This window comes from Paecilomyces variotii (genome assembly GCF_004022145.1).
Source record: "Paecilomyces variotii strain CBS 101075 chromosome Unknown C8Q69scaffold_2, whole genome shotgun sequence".
Taxonomy (NCBI): Eukaryota; Fungi; Ascomycota; class Eurotiomycetes; order Eurotiales; family Thermoascaceae; genus Paecilomyces; species Paecilomyces variotii.
In genome coordinates this window covers 1075381-1099100 of record NW_021167141.1, presented here as the reverse complement: position 1 = coordinate 1099100, position 23720 = coordinate 1075381, and the positions used below count along the sequence as shown (strand labels likewise).

Below are 23720 nucleotides of genomic sequence, written 5' to 3'. Positions count from 1 at the left end.
CTTGAGCTGTCTTGGCTATCTTGCTGTTTCATTCTTGGTTCTTTAAGATATCTACTCCTGGATCTGACAGTTTGAGCTTCGAGACGAGTCAGACCTCTTCATTCTCCGAGAAACACTCTTGCAGATAAAGCTATTGAACAGAGGATTTGGTATCTCTACTCTTACTAGGGTGGTGGACCTGTCTTCAGCTATCTTGGCTACTTTTCTGCATTCTCGTTCCTCTTTTTGATACCCGACTAACTTCTCGATCTCAGCGTTTGAGCTCGACGATTTGGGTCTTGATATCTTGGAAGAAGACTTTTGAACGGGGAGATCCTAAGACTTCTGCTCCAAGAAGGGTTTTGGGTCTGTCTCGAGCTATCTTGATTACTCTCTTTTATCCTTGTTACCTCTCTTTGGTATCCAACTTCTGGATCGGGACGTTCGATCTCGGGTCAGATCTTCATATATTCTAAAAGGCACCTCTTCAGGAAAGATTCTGACTAGAGAAACCGCTCTTTCAACTCGGGTATCACAGCTTCTGGTCTTTCTTTACTTATTCTTTCTTCCTCTGGCTCATTTGCATACGCATCTACATCTTCACGTTTCTTCTACTTCCAGACAGTCCTGAACAACTCGAGAACCGCATCTTCAGTCTGCAGATTGGTATTCTTCTTTTCCTGTCTGCTACTTTTCGGCGTTCTGTACTTGCTGAACCCAGACCATCGAGAACCTCGTGTTTGATCTGCTGTTACTCCGGCCTACAGCTGCTCGACGGACCCCGTTCAGACACTTTCTTCATCGACGGTCTAAATAGAGCATATCTACTCGAAAGGGAAATCCGTTTACAATGACAATGGAAGGAATCTGGATTCCCAGTCCGCCTGTGCGCCGAACCAACGATGGAGATCCCATGGTCATTACTAGTCCCCCCCTCCGCCGGACTTTGGATGATGCTACAGTCATCTTCGTCATAGGTAAGATTCCTTACATCAATACTGCCCTCGCATACTCCACTATAAATATAACTGGCCACATACTAAAATAAAGAATCTACTATCCAGGAGGTCCCGGATCAGGAAAGAGCACACACTGCGCTCGTCTCGCTGCAGAGCTGGATCTCATTCATCTAGATGTCGATGCTATGCTCCTCGGATTCGAACAAACCGGCCCAGCCGGCGCCGTTGCAGCAGTCAAATCCGCTCGTGAAGAAGGCAAACTCCCCCCAGTCGGCCTGATCATGACTCTTATCAAGGACGAAATCACCTGGCATGTAGAGGACGGCGATTGCACGTTCCTCCTTGATGGATTCCCCTGTTCGATCGACCAATATCTTGACTACTCCCGGGTAAGTTAGCTTAATTCATTCAATTCACTTAAACTACTCCCTCTTAAACCCTACCCACGTGACTCCTATATCTATACGTTACTACTGATATCTAACCCTACTTTTGTTATTCGATCTAGTCCCTCGGAGTCCGCCACGTTATTCACCTGGAGTGCTCCCAGGACCTATTGTATTTCCGGTCCGTAGATCTACTGGGGATCCCCCTGGACCAGGATGCAGCCGAGCTGTTCCTCCAACACGAACGGATCTTCACCAAACGCCTGGCTCGGTTCAAGAGTGAATGCAGGCAGGTCATTCGGTTCCTCGGTGCCAAGGGTATCGTATCTACGGTTAGTAGTCCAAATAACTTCATGTGACTTCCTTTTTGAGTTTCCTATCCCCTATCTCCCCTCCGGGTTTAATAGTATGAAGGTGAATCAGAGCTGATTTGATTGGGATTCATCTAGGTGAAAGCCGAGGATACGATCGAGGAAGTATATGGCCAGATCAAGCACGTGGTCGACCGGTTACTAGACGATTTCGCTCCGTCTGATGACGAGGAGGACCCCTCCGCTTCTTCTTCCACTTCTTCTACCAGCAGTAGTGGTGGTGGTGGCGTGAGGGTGTTCCACCTCGATCCCTGAGGGAGTTGGGGGGTGGGGGGGTGGTGAGATCGCGGTGGGCTCCGGGGGTATTTTGTTCGTTTCTTGTCTTTTTTTTTTTTTTTTTTTTATGATTTGATATTAATGGAACTGGCTCCATCTGAGCGGGAGGCGCTCTCCGGTGGTTTTTTTCTTTTCCTTTCTGGAATTATGATGATATTTTTCTCGTGTAGATTTTGGAGTCTAGGACTTATTTTCTCTCTTTCTATCCCGTGCTGGATTGGGAAATGTGATCTTTTTTTTATATACATATAGGATTATTTCTTCCCTTCACATTTACAGGTATAGAAGAACTCCCGAGAAGACTATGATTTGGAAAAAGGGGGCATAGATTTCTGGTCTCCGACAAGATCAAGAATTGCGTTCTTTGTTTCTTATATAGGATTCTTGAAGATGAAGTCTACAATGGTACATAGCAGCATAATTTACAAGGATGATAGCGGGGATAACCTCTGCCAACGGTGCGAAAAAAAAAAGGAAAGCTCCCATGAATACATATTTGCCGTCAACAGCGAAAACTCCGGCAAGAGAAAACCAAATAGTTTCCTTTGTTTCAACCAGAACGAGAGAATGCAGATCCACAGAAGGTTTATTTGTTTTTTTCTTCTTTTCACCTTTGCTTGGCCTTGGCTTTGGCTGCGGATTGCTGGCTCTGCTTGAGCCAGGATCGTCTGGCCTTCTCTCTCTCGGCTTCCAAAGCTCGGAGGTGTGCTTCTCTCCGAGCGTGGTTTCTCTCCTCTCGCTTCCATTCCTCTTCTTCTCTCCGTCTCTTGTCATAGTCCTCTGCCATCTTCAGGTCCTTCTCACTTAGTCTCGGCGGCGCTGCAGGCGTACCGTGAGCATTTGTTACCGGTCCCTGGCCGCTAAGCTCGTTCATCTTTTCTTGCATCTCGCTCCTGAACTTATTGGAGCCTTCTTTGACGGAGTTAATGGCACGGTCGATGATGCTTACATTAGCTGCGGGCTTCTCTTCCATAGCCTTGGCTGCCTTGGCCTTTTCCGCCTCGATCGCATCATAGATCAGGCGAAGGCCCCTGCTGGGGGTGTTGTCTCCGCCCGCCTGCGAAGGTCCCGCGGATGTTTGCAGCGCGGGGATGGGAATCTCCAGGCCAAATCTTCTACGGAAGCTGGGGGAGTTGAGAAGATACGCCTGGCACAGAGCAAAGGCACCAGTCGTGCAGAAATAGATCTGAAGGGCACTCGGCCAGAAGGCCATGAAGACAAACGAAATAGCGGGAAGACCGTAAAGGATAGCCTTGCCCATGGTCGTCCTGGTGAATTCGTTCATTCCGTTCTCACCACCTTTCTGTTGTAGGTTGTTAGTGTCTTCGTATTCACATACACATACACATACATGGGACATCAATACGTACCCGGAAGGTCAAAAACAGACATCCAGCCGCGAAGGTAGGAAGGATGAAGTAAGGATCAGAGACAGTCAGATCCTTCAACCATCCAATCTGCTCCATAGCGAGGGCGGGCACCGGCAGAGCGGCCATTCCTCTCACGACTCTGAAGCAACCGTATCCGATAGGAATCTGTAGCATAGGCACAAAAGCCTTCCACGACTTGACTCCATGGAGGTCATGAAGTTCCTGCAACTCTGCTCTGGCCTTCAGCATTTCCTGGTTATTACCTTCGCGCGCATAGTACATCATCTTGGCCCGAAGAGGCGTGGAGATCGGCTTGAGGTTCGAGATCTTGGCCGAGGTATCTGATGCGGACATCGTAGGCTTGAAAAGAGCAGCACGGACTAATAGACCCGTTGCCGCAATGCTTGCCCACCATGGCAAGCCGGTGTAGATGTGAATATGCTCAAGGACATATTCGATAAAGGCCGACGGACCCCATCCATAGTCCAGCCCGATGTCCTTCAGATATCCCACATGCTCGGGGATCTGTGTGATATCTGTAGCAGATAGATCGGTAACATCGACCGCATCCAGCGCACCTGTGCCATCAGCAGCAGCACTATTCGCAGTTGTCGCGGCAGCTGCCGGCGCGGCCGAAGAGGTAGAGTTGAAACGAGCGGAAATTGTTCGAAATGCTGGCAAGGCTGTGGCCCTCGACGGAGAGCTAGACGCGAGAATGGCATTTGCCTTTCCCAAGCGTGCAGACACTCGTGGGACGCGGCCGGCAAAAGAGGAGATCTAGCCATGAAAGTCAGCATCGGAGCTGGGACGCGGAGAATGAATGGAAGACAAACTGATCGACTGGGAGATGCAGACGTAGTCAATCTCTGCCTGGCAAGGCCAGCAACAGCGCCAGGACCTCTCAAGCCTGTTCCGCCCAGCATTTTGAAGTACGATGGCGGAGCAATTCCGGGCAACAGATGGGTTGAGGTCCAGATGAATACTGTAGTCTCCGCGGTGTCGCTACACTTTTTGCGCCAAGAACTTTCTGCCGGGCGGCCGGAATGCCATCCATCGCAGCCGGTTAATTATGCAGTCTACAAACAAGCAGGATACATGTGCGCTATTAGTTAACTAGTCTTCCTGGTAATGGCAGAAAAGAAATCTGTATCAAGTCCCATTGTGCGCTACATGATATTTAGTGCAGAGGTGCATTTAATCCGACAAGCCCTGGATCAGGTTGTAGTACACTGAAAACAAAACACTCCTTAGACGCCATCCAGTCGGGGCCTGTACTGATGTCCTCTGTATCTATGTACAAAAACGATAATGGCCACATTAAGAGATAGTCATATAGTGCGCATCATCCTTACTCTTTCTGGGGGGTTGGTGGCTTTCCAGCCAAGCCCCAGTTCCATCCGGGAAATTCACTCCAGAGACATCGCGTCCTCAAGGTTCACGGCATTACCGCGTCTCCTGCTCGTCGGGATCTCTCGCGCTTCGATTCCGGGACCAACAGGTCTTGAGCGTCGGTAGGTGGGGAAGATCTGGAGAAAGCGAATCAGTAAGGCTCGAGCAAGACCGGCGAGGCACAGGTAGGAATCTCTAGACGAAGATAATTATCGACTGAATCGTAGACGCACCTTAGTACCCGACCAGCCCAGGCGGAAAGCAGCTTCATGTGCAAATAGTTCTCCAAAGCCCAGCATCAGTCCGTTGACAAAGGGCAGAACGAGGTTGATGGCCGCCCCGCGCAGGATGCTCCAGAGCGTGGGGGGCTTGTATAGGATCAGAGGCGAGCTCGATGTCGAAGGAGGAGAAGATGACAATTCGTGGTTTGCAGAGTAGTTCTCAGAATCCGATGGAACGGTCAGGCCTGACTCGTAGAGCTCGACGCGCGAGCTGCCGTTGTCGTCAGAAGCCATATTGCGGGGAGATGTTGTTGAGGCCACCGATGGACCTAGTGGAGGGTTTGCAGCAACAGGCGGCAGAAGGTGAGAAGTTAGAGCAGTTTTGTCATCTCCTTCTCCGACGAAAGGGAGGAGACTTGATCAGTGTATAGATTGATTGATTATGGCAGTGAATCTGGGTCGGTTTGCAGCATCAGGCCCAGGGAACCCAGTCTGCAACCGTTGACTGAAGGTAGGAGGGCTCGCGGCTTAGATAATCCGCTTGTAACAAACTAGGTACCTAGGTAGCTATCAATGAAACAGTCCCTGGGGTAAACAAGACAAAGGAGGATAGCTATTTGCAAATTAGAAATCCAGCATGGCTATTTATATCATCTATAAGCTGTTACTCCAGTTTATAACGCACAACAATCAATGTTCTTTAAGTGGTCTTTGTTGAACTAAACACAGGGATCCTCCGGCAGTGAATGAGTTAACTCACTCACGTGGTTCAGCCACTCTTGTCTACAAGATCGCCCTTTCTTGAAAGAATAAGGAAGATATGAGTAGTTATATATTCAGAATCATTCATTATAGTAGCAAATCACCTCCAGTTGACTTGTAATACAGTAAATATAATCATAAATATAAATATAAATACAAGCCGGAACATCCCCGGACCGCGTGACCAATCAGGCAACCGTGACGTACCCGGGCTGCCTGCGATGTTCTGAAAGCTCAAAGGCGGAGAGTTACAGTAAAGCTCTAAGCTCACCTTTCACTGTCCAGATCAGCCAAAGCAAACTTCCATTCCTCCTCACCCCTCTTTTCCGTGCTGCAACTCTTTGCTCATCCTGCCTGGCGATATCGAGAGCTATATCTGGGCCACGTTCATTCCTCCAACGTCCGCTTTGTTCCCGCCATGGCGTCGAACCCCGCCGACCAGGATGAGATCGTATCTCAATTCTGTACCATGACAGGCACAGGCCCCTCAGAGGTGGGACAATACTCATCCTCCCTGTTACTCTATCTAGACTTACGGATCGCGTCTTGCTGACTGTCTTGACTCATATTAGGCGCGCCACTTCCTGGACGCCAACGAGTGGGACATCGAGGCCGCAGTGACAGAGTTCTTTGCAGAGCAGGACGAAGCTCTGCAAGGAATGAACACGGGAGGCGGAAGACGACTTGGGTCCGAAGATGACTCTACAGATAGACCCCGTGGACGCACGCTGGGTGGTAGTCCCGCATTGTCTTCTTCTACCCCGCAGCAATCTTCCTCAACCTCGCGGAAAGCACCAAAAAAGAAATTCGCTACACTGGGAGATCTTCAGTCAGGCGCGGGTGGCGATTCTTCAGAAGATGACGAGACGGAGAATCAAGACTTCTTTGCGGGCGGTGAGAAGTCCGGGTTGGCAGTGCAGAACCCGGATGATATCAAACGCAAGATTCTCGAGAAGGCGAGGAGGTGAGTATTCCAGCAGTCTGGCTTCAGGTTTGCTATCTTACTGACATGCAAAGGGCACAACCTCCGTCTGATGAGCCCAAGCAAAAGAAGTCCTACTTTTCCGGCACGGCGCGCACTCTTGGCGGCGATGATGCTCCCAGCCGGGTAGTAGAAGATCCAAATGCAGGAATCCCTCAACGCCCACCTCGAGTGCACAGAACACTTCACTTCTGGAGAGATGGTTTCTCTGTCGATGACGGCGATCTGTACAGATCTGACGATCCAGGCAATGCCGAGATCCTTGATGGAATTCGTCAAGGCCGCGCTCCGCTCTCTATCATGAACGTTCTTCCTGGTCAGGAAGTCGATGTTGAAATCAAGCAACACGAGGAGGCTTATACGAAGCCGAAGCCAAAGTATAAGCCATTCTCTGGTACCGGTCAGAGACTGGGAAGCCCTACACCTGGTGTGAGGAACCAGGCACCTGCTGCTGCTGCTGCTGCCTCCGCGCCTGCTGCAGAACCCGTGAAACCTAACGTGGACGAGTCACAGCCTGTCGTCACGTTGCAGATTCGACTAGGCGATGGCACACGTCTGACTTCCCGGTTCAATACCACACACACCATTGGCGACGTCTACTCCTTCGTTTCCGCGGCAAGCCCTGCCAGCCAATCTCGACCGTGGGTGCTGATGACCACTTTCCCAAGCAAGGAACTTAGCGACAAGAGTGCTGTTCTGGGCGACCTTCCTGACTTCAAGCGGGGTGGTGTGGTTGTACAGAAATGGACTTGAACATTTATGAGAACGCAGACTCCGCCGTGTATGTAATTCGCTTGTCCAGGACACTTCGTCTCCGAAATGTCTGGATAGCAGGCTACCTTTAGGTTTAAATTCAGCAGAGCTTTGAAGCCTTAGCCCTGCCTTTCAGTCACATTTCCGTAAGGGTTGAAGAGTGCTAGGTTGGACTAGATAAGGCATAATAGCAGCTCCAAGATTAAATCAAAATGTAATGCTGATGGTTTTCGTCTAAAAGCCAACAAGCTCTACTCGTGGATATCCAGATATCTACGAAGCGGTCCCGTGGATTGTCGAAGCTTCCTAGACGGGTGTAAGACGTATGTGCCTTCCCAGGCAGCATTGCACGTTATCCGCATGATTATATACACAAGTAGCATCATAATTACTGCTTCACTTTCGACCTTGGCTTTTGACTACTCCATCGTATACTCAACCTATTCGCTCCTTATTGATATATTACATATGCGGAAACGGATCTTTATACTAAGTTCTTACTGTTGATTCCTCGTTGTTTATATACCTTTCAGCCCCACCGGCTACTTGTTTCGGTTTCTTGTGCCTCTACGCCTTGAAGAATTAGCAGATCTGGCGGCTCAATATTGATGACTGGTCCCGTCGATGGGGCTGAGGTACCCATCGTGAAGGGTACCTGGGCTACAGCGAAACAGTCTTTCAGTGACTTGTTCATCTGGAAACAGCGCCTCCTTGTAACGGATAATGGACATGTCACGACTGAATGGCGAAGTCCAGAGAAGCTAAGATACCCCCGATCACTTCTGCGTCAGCTATCCTGGAGAGACTGGGCCGTTTTTATTGTCAGCTTGTTTGCATGGATTGCTAGTGCCTTTGACTTACATGGTCTGGGCATCCAAATCACCAAACTCGCGAAACACTTCGGGGAAACTGAGAAAACCATATCGGACAGGGTCAGTCTCACGTTGCTTCTTCGCCCTGTGGGCGCCGTTGTGTTCGGGCTCATTGGTGACAAGTTCGGTCGAAAGTGGCCAATCGCTGTCAACTTGCTCATACTGGGGATCCTGCAAATCGGAACAGTCAACAGCAAGTCGTTCACTCAGTTTATTGTCGTACGCTTCCTATTTGGTATTTTTGTGGGAGGAATATATGGAAACGCCATATCTATGGCTTTGGAGAACTGTCCGCTTAATGCCCGGGGTCTCATGTCCGGTATAGTTCAGCAAGGATTCTCGACTGGCTTCGTATCTGCAGCCTGTATCAACCTCGTTGTTGGAGAAGAGACTGGACCTTGGGAGACTATATTTTGGATCGGTGCTGGTTTCTCTATGGGTATTGCCGCTTTGCAGACGATCGCACCAGAATCGAGTCTTTATATCAAGTCCAAGAGCGACATCAACCATGAAACCCACCGCTCAATGAGGATATTTGAGGCCGTCAAGCATGCAGCTGTCAGAGAATGGAGGCTGTTTTTGTATTGCACGATCCTCATGGCATTATTCAACTATTGTCACAACTTCTCACACGACAGCTATAAGGCATTTGTGATGACCAAAAAAGGTCTGGATGACTCTGATGCAAGCCATACTAGCATTATCACCAGGGTTGGGGGCTGTCTGGGCGGAGGTGCCACTGGATATCTCTCACAGTGGCTTGGTAGACGTCGCGCAATCATCCTAACGATACTCCTTGGGTGCATTCTTATTCCCGCCTGGATCCTTCCAGATGAGATGGTTGGGCTATCTGTCTCTGGATGTCTCATGCAGTTCTTCTTGCAGGGCGCATGGGGAGTAATCCCAATACATCTCAGCGAACTGGCTCCCCCTGGACTACGGTCAACTTTTGTAGGAATTACCAGCCAGCTGGGTAGTGTTGTCGCTTCTCCTTCCGTGCGTATAGTTCACGGCATTGCTGAGAGACACCATACGAGCGGAGCAGACGGCTCTGAAGTTCCAGCCTATGGCCCGGCAATGGCCCTCGCGACTGCGGTGGTTGCTATGAGTATATTTGCCATCACTGCAATAGGTCCGGAGAATAGAGGTTGTCACTTTGATAGAGCGGAATTTGCTAAAAGCACGGCTTTCATTCAGGGTCACGAAGTCGACGATGATTCAAGATGTCAGAAACAACCCGAACACGTTGGTACAATTGAGTCATTGACGACGAGTGTTACTTGATCAGATAGAGAATTCTTCGGCGACGTGTGTACATAAGTAAGTAGTACATACTTGGAGCTGTGCGATGGATTGACTGGGTTGCTTGGTGTTTTCTAGAAGTCGCATGCTAATTAGTTCAATGGAGGTGTATCGGAAAAAAGGGTCTCAGTGACAGTATATGATAGGAAGCCTAGCGTCCTGAGAACTAATCATAGAGTCTCTGAGTGGACAATTGAATCTGCTATAGCCCCTTTATGTCCATTAGTTAATACTGTGAAGGTTAAGTTAGTCATGAACGGAAGGCAAAACTGCTTGATAAGCCAGAGCTCCGCGGAATGACGCAGAAGCCACTAAGTAAGAAAAAGAAATCTCCCCACGCGATGATGGACCTCTGATAACGCTACCATTGTCTTTCTTCTATAATTCTAATAGAGGAGATATTCTGAGGAAGAGAATAAACCAGGAAAAATGCCTCTAGAAGGTGTCAAGAATGTCGTGCTGGTAAGTGGCGCTGCCCCTCCCCCGCCATTTTTGTTCCTGTGTCTGCTCTTTTTCTCCATACTTATCGATAACGATGTGATGGAGAGATGAGCTCTTCTTGTCATTGAAGGACCACTCCGCGTACAGAATCTACTCCAATGATCTCAATATGTGATCCGTCTAGTTTAAGGACTATCTCTAATCATATTCTAATGCTACCCTAACAGGTCCTCTCGGGCAAAGGCGGCGTTGGCAAATCCTCCGTGACTCTCCAGCTCGCGCTGTCTCTCTCGTTACAGGGCAAATCCGTCGGCATTCTAGACGTCGACCTTACAGGTCCCTCAATCCCGCGCCTAGTGGGACTCGAAGATGCAAAAATCACCCAAGCACCGGGTGGCTGGCTACCCGTCGTCGTACACGATGCCATAACTGGAGGCTCTGAGACCGCGAAACGAGGCTCGCTCCGCTGCATGTCCCTCGGCTTCCTCCTTCGCGATCGCGGCGACGCTGTTATCTGGCGTGGACCCAAGAAAACCGCAATGGTGCGCCAGTTCTTAACGGATGTGTTTTGGGGCGAGACGGATTACCTCCTCATCGACACTCCGCCGGGGACAAGTGATGAGCACATCGCCCTGGCAGAGCAGTTACTGACGATGTCTACGACATCTGTTGAAGCGTCCTCTTCATCTGGCCTACCTCGTCTCGCTGGTGCGGTTCTCGTCACTACGCCACAAGCGATCTCCACATCTGACGTCCGGAAGGAAGCCAACTTCTGCGTCAAGACTCGAATTCCTATCTTGGGAGTCATAGAGAATATGTCTGGTTATGCCTGTCCGTGTTGCGGGGAGGTGAGCAATGTGTTCTCGAGCGGCGGTGGTCGAGTCATGTCTGAGGAGATGGGTCTTCCGTTCCTAGGCGCAGTGCCTGTGGATGTAAAGTTCGGGGAAATCGTCGAGGGCAAAATTCCCGCGGGTCTAGAGGACGAGAGCGATGAGGAGGATGAAGAAGAAGGGCAGCAAAATGGGACCGTTGAGGAGGATCATCGACCTCTCGTGGAAAGGTATAAGGATTGCTGGTCCCTGCCGATCTTCGAGGGGTTCGCGAAGACGTTGCTTGAAAATATAGAGAGGGAATGAGGCCCACGTCTTAATTATGATTCTGGTTCTTGTTCGTTGCTCTAGTTTTGTTTCCCGAGACTGTATGTTACATTTCTTTGCATTTCCGGTCCGAGTTGTAGGCCGGGGGGTGTATTTTCCTTTGATTACGGGAAAAGTGCTTTGAGGGGACCCTAACTATTCGATACCACCATGTTATGTTGTTCAGTTCTTGGTTATATTATGTGGCATACGACTCTTATTAGACTGCGTTTAAGAGGGTTGTTTCCGTTATCATTCATACTATCTATTTGAGATGAAGAAGATATTATTGCTAAAGATATTATTGCTAAATGAATTCAACTACCTTACTATCGTGAAATTTACAATGAATGTAGCGTGTCCGGTAAGTTCTATGTTCAAGGCTAGCTGTGAAATATGCAAAATATATTAGAGTAGATCGTATATCAGGCTCATTAGGTCATAGCTCATGAGATGAGAGTAAACAGAAAAGCAATCCGTTCCAGTATTTTTCCCTCGTGTGCTGCACGTGTCGTAGAATATTCGTTCAGTCATAAGCATTAAGTCATAGACATGACTAGAGGTGTAAAAAAAAAGATGGCCGGCCATATATACTATCGTATCAACTTCAATGGAGAGCTCCAATAAAGGTGCCAAAGAGATCCTATCACGAATCAAACACTGTAGGAAGGATGATATAACATGAGATATAATCATTTCGAGTTTGAGGGTTGTTGGTCCTCTTCTCAGTGAGAATATGTTGTAGCATGCTGGCCATTTTCATGCAGGTCATGCCGCTGGAGCATGGCACGCAAACTGGTCTCCGCGGAGTGCAGAGGCGCCTCGGCGGCACTGGAAGGTTTTCCTTGTGCGTAGTTCTTCAGCCAAGATAGCAGTCCTTGTAAATCCGCAAGCAGGGACCGTTTGTCCATAGCATCCTGCGAACAGTCATGTTCCGGTACAAGTGCATGGCTATCACTATCAACGCCATCGTGATGAGGAACACCGGGAGTAGCAGGAGGTGTCAGCGGCCAAGTCGGCTGATTGGCACGAACATCAATGTGTACCTCAGATACGACCGCTGGTGTCAAAATGTCACCCAGTTGACTCTGTGCCGCTGCTCTACGGTTCCGCAGAAGCGCACGGCTACTAGCTCTTGAATGGGGTGAGTGCTCATGTGTGACCTGCACTGGCTGAGCCTGCGTATCCATATCAAGTACTGGATCTGCGATTGCTACAGACCTGGGAGTATCTGGCTGAGCTTGCATAGAGGCCGTGTCTCCCACGGAAGGGGGCATGTTGGCCTGGTATCCCATGGCATGTGCCGTATTCCTGAGGTTTTCCAGGAAGCCGTAGGCAGGATGCGAGTAATTATTTCGACCGTCCAAGAAGCTAGTATCATCGTCCACAATGACCACATTGTCATCAGCTAGTCTTTCACTGCTGGAACTGGCCTCCTCCACAGTCACCAGGCCTCCAGGCTGAGCACGAATCTCACCCAAGGGAGCAATATGACTTCCATATTCGTTCGCCAGACTCAGCTTGCTGCGTCCGCAGATTTCCGCTATGGAGTCGAGTGTGCTCCGAATATCAGGCTCAATGGCACTGAGAATGCCTTCAATGCTGAAGTCCTGGACCGAAGGCAACTCCGGCGGAGTTTGCTGACCCCTCGAGCCGCTTGTGAAGGAGAATGGGCCTGAAGCCATGGTTGAGGACGATGGTCGTGTTTTATTATCATCGGCCTCGCCCGAGTAGGAGCGGACCAGGACTGGCTGGGATGCCAACGTCGACCGGCTGCCAATGGATCTGTTCTGCCGATGGTTTCGCGAGAGAGGCTTTGGAGTGCCATTCAGTTGGCGCAGAGCAGTGGTACGATGGGCCAGAGTCGATTCATCGACGGCCGGAGTGTTGCGAGGACGAGCTGGGGACGAGACAGGCGCCGCAGCGGCGGGGGAGGGGTACGAGGCAGAGGGCCGCGCCCAGCTCTGCTGGGGAAGGGAGGAGGACAGTCGATAGCCCTCGTGGTGGGTCAAAGACCTGTCTGACCTGGCGTCCATCTCATCGAAACATCCGCGGGAGGATTGCAGGAGCGCAGTCGCAAGGCCGTATAAGCGCTGTGCTTGTCGGGGATCGCAAGCAAATGCGGAGGGAGAACAAGCGGCCGAGGGACGAAACAACCCCGCCGGTGAGCGATGAAACTGGCGGTAGAGAATCAGCCCTGATCGGTTCGTTCGATGGAGCGAAGCCAGAGCCAGTCAGCGGATGAGTTACAGTCAGATCTGACCTATTCCATCGTGGCACGCGCTGCATGGAGGCTGCAATGCGAAAGTCGAAAGTCGCAGATGTGTGTGTTGGCAAGCGCTTAGCGGTGGGAGAATTCACGAGTCGGAAGCTCTGTTGACCAGCCCGTTTCCGCACCTCGAACCACTCTCTCTCTCTCCAGACAACTTCCCCCCCCCAAAGCAGAGATCAGATCTCCTGTTGCAGCAGGGCAATCCTGCCGCCATGAACCGCTTCTACGTAGGCCGTGTCCTGTCCTTGTCCTGATCCTGATTCCTTCCCGTGCGCATGCGCTGACGTCCGCAGTTTGGCGACTCCGACGACTCGGGTTCCGACTTCGATGAGACCACGTCCGGACTTCCCTTCCCCAAGCCTCTCTCGCGCGCCTCTTTCCTGGCGCCAGACTTCGATCCGGCCGGATTTCTGTCCTCGTTGACAAACCGCCATCAGACGCTCGAAGATCTGCGCCTCGAACTGCGTCAATTGAGCCAGTCACTGAATAAGGAGCTCCTCGACTTGGTCAATGAGAACTACCAGGACTTCCTGTCACTCGGTAGCGCATTACATGGCGGAGAGGAAAAGATCGAGGAAGTTCGCGTAGGCCTGTTGGGGTTCCAAAGAGACGTCGGGACGATTAGGGACCGAGTCGATGCGAGACGGCTGGAGCTGGAGAGGCTCTTGGCTGAGAAGAAGCGTCTCCGAAACCAGACCAACGTGGGAAAAGCGCTGCTCGACGTTGCGGAGCGCATTGAGGAGCTCGAACAACGATTGATGATCGCAGAGCCGGAGAAGCCTGGCCTGGGATCTCCCCACGAGTTAGATACCGACTCAGACATCCTAGATACCGAAAGAGAAGAGAGTGATGAAGACGACGACGATGATGATGATGACGACGACGACAGCGATGAGCTCGGAGATGAGACCGGTACTACAACTGTTGTGCCCTTGAAAAGATTGGAGCAGAACATCCAGAAATTCGTTTACATCGCGATCCTTTCGGAGCGAATAGGAGACACGCACCCCTTCCTTGTCAATCAGCAACCGAGGATCCTCAAAATCAAGGCCACCCTGCTCTTGGACCTCAATGCGGCCCTAGAGCAGGCAAAGCAGTCTGGAGAAAAAAAGGACACAAGGGTACTAAAGATTATGCGCCTGTACGACCTCATCGGCGAAGAGGCAGGTGCGTTGTCTGCGCTGAAACAACTCAGGATCTGAAGCACATTGCTACATCGTAATCTTTCATGGCATAGCGACGGAGTCCGGAGTTTCAAAAATGAGTATTTCACATAATACCAGAGTACGCCTTGCTGTATTTAGATATAACAAAATGTATGGAACAGAACAGTATATTACAATCCGCTCAAGGCAGCCGGCTCTGGGGAACTGTCAGACTTGAATTCGCCGTTCAAGCTGAAGCCAGGGCCGCTGGTGGAACTCAACACCTGCAGTTGGTTAGTCTTCGGACAATCGACGGCAGATGACTCTGCAGAACTTACCACTTCATAAATTTCCTTCGTAATTCGGTCACTGAGTCCTGCGGCATCCTTCTTGATCTGGTCGATCGTAGTACGGAGGTTGTCTCGCAACTCGTTCGGGGAGAATCCCAATTGTCCAATAGGCAATCTGATAACTCCATCTCTCTCTCTGTACACGGTACCTCCACGCAACATCTGCACTCGGGCACCGACATCGTCGACCACGGTACCCATCTTGACACTGGGCATCAGACCTCGGGGACCCAAAAACCGTCCCAATCCGGCCTTGTTCATCGCATCTAGACTGTCGGTATGGCAAATACATCGGTCGAACTCGATCTTGCCACTCTTGACGGCATCAAAGACCTCCTGCTCTCCCACGAGCACTGCTCCCGCCTCGCGGGCTTCTTTCTCGTGCCTCGTTCCCGGTGGACAGATGACGCATATACGTGACTCGGACTGAACTGCATGGGGGAATCGAAGCATGTTTCGAATGACAGGGCCATCCTTCTTTGTCTTCAAACGGATATGAACCTCGTACTTGGATATGGAGCGATCACGGCCGACTTCGAATGCGCGGATATACCTAGATCGAAAGTCCCATTAATCGCTGCCCGTGAACCAACAATGGCCACAGAACGCATACCTCATGGCATCACAGAGACTGTACTGCTCCATATCCTTCAAGTCTCTCTGCTTGAACTCTCTCGCGCCCTTCTCCTTCTTCTTGGTCGTCTTCTTGTTCTTCGCCTGCGGGTTGCTTTTCACTCCCCGGACCTGCTGCTGGAAAGGAAGGAGAAACGGCGCCATCGGGGCAGCCTGGCGAATTGATGACCGACATGACGCTGTCAGACTTCTTGCCACCGCGGGCAAGTATGTAGCGGTGGAAGCCATGGCGTTGGCGCGAAGGGGAAACGGTGATGCTGAATCCCTCGACTGTTTTCTTCAGGAAGTCCGAAGCTTTGGGCGACGACGGAAGAACGTAGCGCCGGGCGAGCACGCACGCCGGCGGAAAGTGGTTGAGTCAGCGGAGTGCCGGAGGGGCCGTGACTAACTAACCACTATTGCCCCGCCAGAGCAGTGGTTTTTGTTCTGCTTTTGTCTTGAACCAGGGAAGTCGAATTGGATAAATTGTATTCCTTTCGTCTTCACTGTTCTCAAAATGTCAAGTTCCGAAATCGTGCTGGCCAACCGCGCCAACGGAGCTGCTCTGCTCCCTGTTCTGCTCGTCGCAACCTCGGTCAATGAGGCGCGCCCCAGCCCTTTGATCGCCGTCACCTACGAGGACACTGCCGTGTTGCCTGATGGCGACAAGGCTGTTGTCAAGTTCAATGGCCCCAGTGGAAGCCCAGTGTATGGTACGGAGAATGCAATTAAGGAGTTGCGTGCCACCTATCCGTTCCTGAAGGGCAAGGATGAGAAGCTGGTATGGATGACCCCACTAAGACACCTGCATGGTTATTTCTGACGGTGATTTTAGGAGGATACTTGGCTCTCTGAGGTAGAGAACCTGGTTACTCTCGACTTCAAGGCGCTCGAGCCTCACCTGCAGCGCCTGGACAAGCATCTGATCCTGCGCTCCTTCATTGTCGGCTATTCCTTGTCTGCGCCCGATGTCGCTATCTGGGGTGCTCTTCGTGGCAACCGCGTGGGTGTGGCTGCGGTGAAGAAGGGATCCTTCATCAACCTCTCTCGTTGGTTCCGCTTCATCGAGGAACTCTGCCCATGGACCTCTGCTGCTTACGAAGCCCTGAACGCTTCAGCCAGGGAGAGGAAGGCTGCCAAGTCCAAGGAGGGAGCAAGCTATGATATCTCGCTCAAGAACACGGAGAAGGGAGTTGTGACAAGATTCCCTCCCGAGCCTTCGTGAGTTCATACCCTTGTTGACACTGATGTTCTCATTTAACTAACTTCAACCCAGCGGTTACCTGCACATCGGTCACGCGAAGGCCGCTCTCCTCAACGACTACTTCGCGCACGAGAAGTACAATGGCACCCTTCTGGTCCGTTTTGACGATACGAATCCTAGCAACGAGAAACAGCTTTTCCAGGACGTCATATTGGAGGACGTCGCTCTCATGGGCATCAAGCCCGACAAGGTAACCTTTAGTAGTGACTACTTCGACGAGATGTACCAGTACTGCATCCAGATTATCAAGGATGGTAACGCCTATGCCGATGATACCGACAAGGAGACGATGGCGCACCAGAGAATGGAGGGTCTTCCCAGCAAGAACCGTGATGCCTCCGTGGAGGAGAACCTTGCCCGCTTTGAGGAGATGAAGAAGGGCACCGAGGAGGGCCTCAGGTGGTGTATTCGAGCTAAGATCTCCGTGGATAACCCCAACAAGGCTATGCGTGATCCTGTCATCTATCGCTGCAACCTAACGCCTCACCACCGCACGGGAACGAAGTGGAAGATCTACCCCACTTATGACTTCTGTTGTCCTATTGTCGACTCTATCGAAGGTGTTACTCATGCTCTCAGGACTATTGAGTACCGTGACCGTAATCCCCAGTACCAATGGATGCTCGATACTCTCAAGCTTCGCAATGTCCAGGTTTGGGACTTTGCGCGCATGAACTTCATCCGAACCGTTCTATCCAAGAGAAAGCTCACCAAGCTGGTCGATCAGGGTATCGTTTGGGGATGGGATGCGCCTAACATGCCAACAATCCGCGGTATCCGACGACGTGGTATGACCGTGCCGGCCCTGAGAGAGTTCATCCTCAAGCAGGGTCCGAGCAAGAATATTGTTAACTTTGAGTGGGGTCTGCTCTGGTATGTTTGATACTCCATCTGAGAAAAGTCGTTAATACTAATGTTGTCGTAGGGCTACGAACAAGAAGCACATCGATCCCATTGCTCCCCGTCACACTGCTATCCTGAACAAGGACATCGTCAAGGCTACAGTGAGGGGTGCCCCTGCACCTTACACGGAGAACAAGCCGAAGCATGGCAAGAATCCTGCTGTCGGAATGAAGAAGGTTGTCTACAGCCCTTCAATTGTTCTTGAACAGGAGGACGCCAGGAGCTTCAAGCAAGACGAAGAGATCACTCTGATGAACTGGGGTAACGCTATTGTCCGCGAGATAAAGAAGTCGGGTGACACGGTCACTGAGCTTGTGCTTGATCTACACCTCGAGGGAGATGTGAAGAAGACAGAGAAGAAGGTTACTTGGCTCGCTACTGAGGGTCAGGATCTGGTCCCTGCGGAGCTTCTCTACTTCGACCATATTCTCACCAAGGATTCCCTGCAAGAAGAGGACGATATGATGGATTTCATCAGCAAGAACCTCGAGACTAAAGAGGATGCCGTCACAGACTGCAACGTCGCCGAGCTCAAGGAAGGCGACATCATCCAGTTCGAGCGCAAGGGCTACTACAGGCTTGACAAGCCTTACAGTCCTGGCAAGCCTGCTGTCTTCATCAACGTTCCATCTGGCAAGGGCGGAAGGTAAAGGCATATTTCCCACTGTTCTGCGCCATTACATCACATTTTTACGGTTGCATGAATGAGGTCTAGAGTGGACTGAAAAATCAACATCAATTATATTCTGTTGTGCATTAGAAATAGACAAAGAAAAAAGGAGACAGTGCACTCGATACATGACAAACACCCGGCGCAAAAGTGTTTATCACTACACAACGCCCAACGATTAGAGAGCATAGGTATCCATTCCCTTCGCCAGTAAACATTGAATAGACTCCGTCTGCAGCATTAAACCATGCAGGGTAAGTCGTGGAAGATAACACGCCATCATAGGCCGAATATATCACTATCTGCATATCGAACCCCGCATTTGGTGCCAACCAAAAGCCTAGGTAACGTGAGATGGCGGCGTACGAACTGTATGTACTGCACTGCAGGTGCAAGGTATATTGATCCTGGTAAGAAGTGTTTCAGAGGGAGGGGCAGCTCAGCTTGGAGGTGAGGTCCATTTAAACTGTGCTCTCCCATCCATTCGGAGCTTGACCAAATTAATCTAGCTCTACACATGCTTCTGAACAAGACGCAGAAGTTAGGATAGCTCATTGTATACAGCAGTTATCAAATATTTGTTTTCCTCCTTACTACGATAGTTGACCCCAAGGATCTTCTCAGTCATGCCTTTCCAGTCTTGCCTAGTACGACCACCTTCGATGACGGTCACAACCATCCTTTTGATACTGGTGAGTATACTGCTTCCTGTTTATCTCCCTTCTTGCCTTCTATTCCTGAGTTTATTTGCCGAGCAAAATTACTACAATCAAATGCAAAGCGACTTCTAACATATCCTACCTACCTTCCAGTTTGGAGCGATCTCGATCATACTCGGAGCGTATGTTTCTTCACTTAATAATTCGACCACAACCCGCATCAGAAAGAGAGATCTACCACCCATCATACAAGATAAGCCCTCGAACTAACCATTCTATTCTGACTGCAAGCATCGCATGGACTCGCACCACCTCTCTATACCTTCCGTTCCCAACCGCAATCCCCGCAACGGGAACTTTTCTTCCTATGCTTACTCTCCTCATACCGGCCATCAACACACTCTACAACAGATCCTCAAGCATATCCAAGTCAAGAAACACACGAAATCAGTCAGGAACAACTCAAATCATCCTAGTCCCATTGATAAATGCCCTACTCGTCATCCTCCCTACGATCATCATCACTCTCTCCACAACGTATCTCGTGCCGTCAGATACCCAGATTTGCAGCCTCGAGCGCACCTGGCAAGCCTATTTCCATAATAAGAATGCACCCGCGATCCGCACGATTCAGGATACGCTACAATGTTGCGGTTTGAGAAGTACGCGGGACAGAGCCTGGCCGTTCAAAGATGGAAAACGATATGGGGACGATGCGTGTGAGGTGAATTTGGGATATAGGAGGAGTTGTCTGGCTGTTTGGGGTCAGGAAGAGAGGAGTGTTGCTGGATTGGTGGTGGGAAGTGTGGTTGTGGTCTTTGTGATGAAGGTATGTTTTCTGCGTTTCAGTTTTCTTTTCTTTGGGTATTGCTCTCTCGTTACTAGTGGCTAGTATGCTGATGATTTTCCTTTCCCCTTTCCTGATGACAGGTTATTCTGCATTACTACAGCACCTCTAGGAACCGGATAGAATCCATGCAGGTGTTCAACTCCTCTTCCGAGATCGAGAATCGCAGAGGAAGGTCAGACCCTCCATTGATCGGCTACAGAGACGATGACCATGATGATAGTACGGCGGCAGAAAGCAACCATAGCGGTGAGGAAGATCCTGGTACGAGACCAAGGCCGGCATTGAATGGGACGAGTACTGGGTTAGACCGAGACCCTTGGAGTCAGGAAGGTGCCAATGGAGCTGGTGGAGATGAGCAGGCTGGGTCTAATGGTCCGACTGTTCATCCATCTGGATTAGGAGGCAGTAGGCCATTGCTTGATTGAAGGAGATTATGAATCCTTGCAAAGAAAGGAATCGTTACGTTTGAAGGAACTCTATTTCATTCTCTGGATCTATTCCGACTCTTCTGTGGTATGTAGGAAGAGCCAAGTGAGAGGACTACTTAGTACAAGCGCCGCAGTTTCCGCATAAGCAGTTTTTCACTCAATTTACTTTATTGTCGCTATTCACAGAGGACGTTGATCTCTTTTGTGCTCTCGCTATGATACAGCTTCAAGAGACCAAAAGTGCTGCATAAGTACAAAGAAAGTCATTGCGCTTGCTGAGTAAAAATAACAATACGGATCAAGAGTTCCTGGACCCTCAGCCGTCTAGTCGAGAGGCTCATTCGGGTCCCAAGAGATCTCAAGGATCCCGTGAGCATACAATCCAGAGACAAGGAGTCGGCCTTTTTTAGAGTCCATGTCTCCCGTTGTACTGGTGGGGAAATGCTCGCCGTTACCTGGAGAGAAAGGAGGGAAGTCAGCTTTGAAGAAAGCAGGCTCATCAAAGGTACTTACTTTGGTACAAAGTCAAGGCACGGTATTTGTTCCGACGGCCTGATGGCCCGGCTGCAAAAGGCGCCGGATCTTTTCCATTGCCTCTTCGGATCTCTGCCACAATTGAAGGAGCTCTGCATTTCTCGGGATTTCGTGCCATTTCGAAGATTTTCTTAGCAGAGGGAGCCCCTCCTGCGATAAGCCCGCGAAGAAACTTGCCGTCCTCGTCGAATACACTTGGGTCCTTGACGTCTAGAGTCTCGTTGAAACTAAGATTGTCTGGATGGAAGTTCACCTGGACTCTCTCAGGTTCCAGAGAGAGCTCGTTGGTAGCGGGATCGCGCTCGTAAATGTATATACAACTGGCGCTCGTGGATGCGACAGCAACCTCTTTCCCAGTCGGTGTTATGACGATGCCGTTGGCGAAGGCGATCCCCCTCGCAGCGGTCTTGAACACTGGCTGCTCTCCTGAGAAATCAACCAGAGTGACCCACCCGAGGGGTACAGCAAATGCTGTTTCCAGGGTGTTGAGAAGCGGGTTCCTACGCTTGACAAAGTAGTGGTCATTCGTCACGTAGAATGAAGTATATGAAATCGGAGCAAGAGCATTTGGAGACAAAATGTTGTTGCCGCCGTCAGAAATAGACGTAATATACTGGGCTTCCGCTTTATCGTAGTCGATATCGAATACAGCCACTTTACACCCGGTCCGTTCGTGATTCACAACGAACAGTCTTGTTCGATCACCGTGGGAAGCGCGGAAGTAGTTGATTCCAAGAGGGTGGAAGTCCGCATCTTCTGGGAACCCAACCAGGTGCACCTTACGAATGGTCCTGTCTGACGCATAAGAATAGATGTGCAAACTCCCTTTCGGATTAGGATCGATGTGAGGGCCCTGAAAAGAAAAATCAGTAAATCTGCTCACTGCTAGAATTGATGGAGCATGCTTGAAAGGCAACGCATCGTACCATGACCGTGTTCCATTTTGGCCGGTTGCCGTCAGAACTGATGATCGCGATACCGTATTCGGGGTCCAGGATGATGTCTTCGGAGTACTTGATAATCTCCTTAAACAGAACCTCGGCTTTCCCTTTGCGGAACGGAAGCCAAAGCGTAGGGAGAGATGGGACGATGAGAAATGGTAGAGCTGTCCGACTGAGAAACAGGGCCGAGCCGGAGACCGCTGCCAAAGTGGCTAGGAGCTAGAATCATCATTAGTGGTCATCTATTACAGAGATTGATCTAATATCACACCTTGAAGTCTAGAGGTGGCAGAGCCATGGTGTGGGAATTCGCGTTTTACTTATGAGCTAGCCAGTTCCACAGTGTTGATACTCAACGGGCGGTGAATTGTGAATTAAGAAGGGAAGAATAAGGCCCCCAACCGCCAAGAAATATGCAGGATAGCAATATTGACGCTCAGTAATATTAATAGCTCGTCTCATAAGGTGCTCAGCTTGATGCAAACCGTATCGGGTGGTCGCACCGTGTTCGTCTCACTCAGCTCACTCATCTCACTGCCTCCAGCCATTCCTTCCTAGAGTTCTTACTTGAACCCGCAGTTGACTAGTTAGTTAAGTATCACACCGGACACAAATACAGAATGCGCCCTTGTCAGGCGCCTCTCATCGTCTCTAACACAGCATTTTTTGCCCTACACTCGCTTTTGATGGTTTTTCTGTGCTAGTCGCGTACAGAAGAGCAGAAGGAAATATATTCTTCTCGACACAAATCATGTCTCTTCTACAAATGGTGGGGCTGAATGTCTCGGAACCATCTCTGGCAGCCTCGCTACAGTAGTCGGGGCGTACTGTAAGTAGAGCGTGCCTAACTAATAATCCAAGGGTAAGATCTCGATTTGGGTTTCTAGACAAGCGGCTGTCGCCTGATAGGACGAGCTCTTATCGGACCTGAATCAGTCAACTGATGGAAAGGCTACTTTCTAGGATCGGCTGACGAGAAAAGAAAGCTCCTACTGTGAACTCTTGAGGCATCTAGCCGGTCGTGTTGAACCACGGGTACACGAGACATACCCAGGTAGGTACCAGCCCGATTGGCAACGAGATAAACGTACGAATAACTAGCCAGTGTTGGTTTATAGACAACCCTCAGGCCCGTACACCAACATCTGCCATCACGAGCTACTCTCATCAGGTTCAGGTGGGGCTAACACATTATTCTAGTTTGAAGAGGCATCTTGCAGATGGTAATTCTCCAGTACGATAGGCAAATCACGATGGACAATCTGAATGGCAGGGTTACTGTCAAGGTCCATGCCACGGATAGTCAGTTGTAATCCCTACCCAGGAGCTGTCGGAACACTCGGGAGCCAAAGCACCATCGGAACCCTTGGATAAACAGGTCAACCCCAAGAACAACGAACCCCGGATTTGAGACTATATAACTTCAACCGCGTGACAAGCTTGTCACCCCATGGATCTACGAGCTCTTAGCCATCCAACCAACGTCGTGGAAGGCTCTCCGCATGGCGGTCCCTTGTTTTGATTTCCATTCTCCCAATATCGAAATGCAGCGCCGACTTCACACAACAACTCCATTGTTCAGAGTCAATTCAAGGGTCTAGACGAATCGCTTGCCATGCGTCCCTGGCCCAGGTGAGGCAAGGCATTCTTCATGCACTGCGACAACTCCTCACACAACTCCTCACACGTCAAGACACGTCAAACCTCATTAGAAACGTAAGGGTATGGTCAACGACAAATCTTACGCTAAACCCAAGAGCTAGTCGGTCGAGGCTGATCGCACACTCTCGATCAGTCCATATGCGGGAAGATTCAACACCCTCCGTCGAGTTTGAACTATGCTATGGCTGAATATTCCCGCTACGGGTTGCAGAAATACCCCTGCTCTCCTAC

The 23720-nt window shown here is 50.2% G+C and overlaps 12 protein-coding genes across 12 annotated transcripts; 7 read left to right on the top strand and 5 right to left on the bottom strand.

The window, feature by feature from the left end:
- Positions 1 to 377: 377 nt before the first annotated feature.
- On the top strand, positions 378 to 1950 carry C8Q69DRAFT_143506 (P-loop containing nucleoside triphosphate hydrolase protein; the record flags this gene model as incomplete). The annotated part of the gene is made up of 4 exons (XM_028625455.1): positions 378 to 956; positions 1044 to 1327; positions 1447 to 1656; positions 1774 to 1950. Exons 1-4 carry the CDS (start codon positions 830 to 832, stop codon positions 1948 to 1950), a joined length of 798 nt encoding a protein of 265 aa, XP_028487275.1. The 5' UTR covers positions 378 to 829.
- A 323-nt stretch (positions 1951 to 2273) lies between these two features.
- C8Q69DRAFT_525295 (60Kd inner membrane protein-domain-containing protein) lies at positions 2274 to 4305 on the bottom strand. Its single transcript, XM_028633603.1, has 3 exons — positions 4175 to 4305; positions 3342 to 4118; positions 2274 to 3274 (listed from the first exon to the last, which is right to left on the bottom strand). The coding sequence occupies exons 1-3, from the start codon at positions 4262 to 4264 to the stop codon at positions 2579 to 2581; spliced, it is 1563 nt and encodes a 520-aa protein (XP_028487274.1). The 5' UTR covers positions 4265 to 4305; the 3' UTR covers positions 2274 to 2578.
- Positions 4306 to 4747: 442 nt separating this feature from the next.
- Positions 4748 to 5245, bottom strand: C8Q69DRAFT_441812 (outer membrane protein TOM13-domain-containing protein; the record flags this gene model as incomplete). Its single annotated transcript, XM_028628780.1, has 2 exons — positions 4748 to 4867; positions 4964 to 5245. 2 exons carry the CDS (start codon positions 5243 to 5245, stop codon positions 4748 to 4750), a joined length of 402 nt encoding a protein of 133 aa, XP_028487273.1.
- Positions 5246 to 5915: 670 nt separating this feature from the next.
- C8Q69DRAFT_413428 (putative Cdc48-dependent protein degradation adaptor protein) lies at positions 5916 to 7840 on the top strand. Its single transcript, XM_028628322.1, has 3 exons — positions 5916 to 6206; positions 6286 to 6677; positions 6731 to 7840. The coding sequence occupies exons 1-3, from the start codon at positions 6132 to 6134 to the stop codon at positions 7446 to 7448; spliced, it is 1185 nt and encodes a 394-aa protein (XP_028487272.1). The 5' UTR covers positions 5916 to 6131; the 3' UTR covers positions 7449 to 7840.
- A 2-nt stretch (positions 7841 to 7842) lies between these two features.
- On the top strand, positions 7843 to 9838 carry C8Q69DRAFT_456137 (carboxylic acid transport protein). The gene has a single exon (XM_028629818.1). The coding sequence runs from the start codon at positions 8057 to 8059 to the stop codon at positions 9602 to 9604; it is 1548 nt and encodes a 515-aa protein (XP_028487271.1). The 5' UTR covers positions 7843 to 8056; the 3' UTR covers positions 9605 to 9838.
- Positions 9839 to 9922: 84 nt separating this feature from the next.
- On the top strand, positions 9923 to 11524 carry C8Q69DRAFT_456133 (putative nucleotide binding protein). The gene is made up of 2 exons (XM_028629817.1): positions 9923 to 10084; positions 10291 to 11524. The coding sequence occupies exons 1-2, from the start codon at positions 10052 to 10054 to the stop codon at positions 11197 to 11199; spliced, it is 942 nt and encodes a 313-aa protein (XP_028487270.1). The 5' UTR covers positions 9923 to 10051; the 3' UTR covers positions 11200 to 11524.
- On the bottom strand, positions 11504 to 13732 carry C8Q69DRAFT_143076 (hypothetical protein). The gene has a single exon (XM_028625450.1). The coding sequence runs from the start codon at positions 13233 to 13235 to the stop codon at positions 11925 to 11927; it is 1311 nt and encodes a 436-aa protein (XP_028487269.1). The 5' UTR covers positions 13236 to 13732; the 3' UTR covers positions 11504 to 11924.
- Positions 13460 to 14740, top strand: C8Q69DRAFT_143129 (oligomeric golgi complex component, COG2-domain-containing protein). Its single transcript, XM_028625453.1, has 2 exons — positions 13460 to 13698; positions 13765 to 14740. Exons 1-2 carry the CDS (start codon positions 13684 to 13686, stop codon positions 14671 to 14673), a joined length of 924 nt encoding a protein of 307 aa, XP_028487268.1. The 5' UTR covers positions 13460 to 13683; the 3' UTR covers positions 14674 to 14740.
- C8Q69DRAFT_143104 (putative mitochondrial large ribosomal subunit protein L1) lies at positions 14741 to 15900 on the bottom strand. The gene is made up of 3 exons (XM_028625451.1): positions 15580 to 15900; positions 14955 to 15519; positions 14741 to 14900 (listed from the first exon to the last, which is right to left on the bottom strand). Exons 1-3 carry the CDS (start codon positions 15825 to 15827, stop codon positions 14808 to 14810), a joined length of 906 nt encoding a protein of 301 aa, XP_028487267.1. The 5' UTR covers positions 15828 to 15900; the 3' UTR covers positions 14741 to 14807.
- A 64-nt stretch (positions 15901 to 15964) lies between these two features.
- On the top strand, positions 15965 to 18776 carry C8Q69DRAFT_413418 (tRNA synthetases class I, catalytic domain-containing protein). The gene is made up of 4 exons (XM_028628321.1): positions 15965 to 16359; positions 16414 to 16799; positions 16855 to 17715; positions 17768 to 18776. Exons 1-4 carry the CDS (start codon positions 16096 to 16098, stop codon positions 18393 to 18395), a joined length of 2139 nt encoding a protein of 712 aa, XP_028487266.1. The 5' UTR covers positions 15965 to 16095; the 3' UTR covers positions 18396 to 18776.
- A 102-nt stretch (positions 18777 to 18878) lies between these two features.
- On the top strand, positions 18879 to 20571 carry C8Q69DRAFT_143354 (hypothetical protein). The gene is made up of 4 exons (XM_028625454.1): positions 18879 to 19107; positions 19228 to 19256; positions 19366 to 19903; positions 20005 to 20571. Exons 1-4 carry the CDS (start codon positions 19042 to 19044, stop codon positions 20347 to 20349), a joined length of 978 nt encoding a protein of 325 aa, XP_028487265.1. The 5' UTR covers positions 18879 to 19041; the 3' UTR covers positions 20350 to 20571.
- C8Q69DRAFT_143124 (serum paraoxonase/arylesterase) lies at positions 20322 to 22301 on the bottom strand. Its single transcript, XM_028625452.1, has 4 exons — positions 22099 to 22301; positions 21813 to 22046; positions 20866 to 21739; positions 20322 to 20807 (listed from the first exon to the last, which is right to left on the bottom strand). The coding sequence occupies exons 1-4, from the start codon at positions 22123 to 22125 to the stop codon at positions 20677 to 20679; spliced, it is 1266 nt and encodes a 421-aa protein (XP_028487264.1). The 5' UTR covers positions 22126 to 22301; the 3' UTR covers positions 20322 to 20676.
- Between the last annotated feature and the right edge of the window lie 1419 nt (positions 22302 to 23720).

Coding starts and splice junctions, on each gene's coding strand:
- C8Q69DRAFT_143354 (XM_028625454.1), top strand. CDS start 19,042: ATGCCTTTCCAGTCTTGCCTAGTACGACCACCTTCGATGACGGTCACA. Junction 19,108..19,227: donor CAACCATCCTTTTGATACTG/GTGAGTATACTG, acceptor CCTACCTTCCAG/TTTGGAGCGATCTCGATCAT. Junction 19,257..19,365: donor ATCTCGATCATACTCGGAGC/GTATGTTTCTTC, acceptor TCTGACTGCAAG/CATCGCATGGACTCGCACCA.
- C8Q69DRAFT_456133 (XM_028629817.1), top strand. CDS start 10,052: ATGCCTCTAGAAGGTGTCAAGAATGTCGTGCTG. Junction 10,085..10,290: donor GTGTCAAGAATGTCGTGCTG/GTAAGTGGCGCT, acceptor CTACCCTAACAG/GTCCTCTCGGGCAAAGGCGG.
- C8Q69DRAFT_143076 (XM_028625450.1), bottom strand. CDS start 13,235: ATGGACGCCAGGTCAGACAGGTCTTTGACCCACCACGAGGGCTATCGA.
- C8Q69DRAFT_413428 (XM_028628322.1), top strand. CDS start 6,132: ATGGCGTCGAACCCCGCCGACCAGGATGAGATCGTATCTCAATTCTGT. Junction 6,207..6,285: donor CAGGCACAGGCCCCTCAGAG/GTGGGACAATAC, acceptor GACTCATATTAG/GCGCGCCACTTCCTGGACGC. Junction 6,678..6,730: donor ATTCTCGAGAAGGCGAGGAG/GTGAGTATTCCA, acceptor TGACATGCAAAG/GGCACAACCTCCGTCTGATG.
- C8Q69DRAFT_413418 (XM_028628321.1), top strand. CDS start 16,096: ATGTCAAGTTCCGAAATCGTGCTGGCCAACCGCGCCAACGGAGCTGCT. Junction 16,360..16,413: donor AGGGCAAGGATGAGAAGCTG/GTATGGATGACC, acceptor CGGTGATTTTAG/GAGGATACTTGGCTCTCTGA. Junction 17,716..17,767: donor TTTGAGTGGGGTCTGCTCTG/GTATGTTTGATA, acceptor ATGTTGTCGTAG/GGCTACGAACAAGAAGCACA.
- C8Q69DRAFT_525295 (XM_028633603.1), bottom strand. CDS start 4,264: ATGCTGGGCGGAACAGGCTTGAGAGGTCCTGGCGCTGTTGCTGGCCTT. Junction 4,119..4,174: donor CTGCATCTCCCAGTCGATCA/GTTTGTCTTCCA, acceptor TTTCATGGCTAG/ATCTCCTCTTTTGCCGGCCG. Junction 3,275..3,341: donor GTCTGTTTTTGACCTTCCGG/GTACGTATTGAT, acceptor AACCTACAACAG/AAAGGTGGTGAGAACGGAAT.
- C8Q69DRAFT_456137 (XM_028629818.1), top strand. CDS start 8,057: ATGACTGGTCCCGTCGATGGGGCTGAGGTACCCATCGTGAAGGGTACC.
- C8Q69DRAFT_143124 (XM_028625452.1), bottom strand. CDS start 22,125: ATGGCTCTGCCACCTCTAGACTTCAAG. Junction 21,740..21,812: donor CAAAATGGAACACGGTCATG/GTACGATGCGTT, acceptor TTTTCTTTTCAG/GGCCCTCACATCGATCCTAA. Junction 20,808..20,865: donor TGCCTTGACTTTGTACCAAA/GTAAGTACCTTT, acceptor CTTTCTCTCCAG/GTAACGGCGAGCATTTCCCC.
- C8Q69DRAFT_143104 (XM_028625451.1), bottom strand. CDS start 15,827: ATGGCTTCCACCGCTACATACTTGCCCGCGGTGGCAAGAAGTCTGACA. Junction 15,520..15,579: donor AGTCTCTGTGATGCCATGAG/GTATGCGTTCTG, acceptor CTTTCGATCTAG/GTATATCCGCGCATTCGAAG. Junction 14,901..14,954: donor CGAAGGAAATTTATGAAGTG/GTAAGTTCTGCA, acceptor AACCAACTGCAG/GTGTTGAGTTCCACCAGCGG.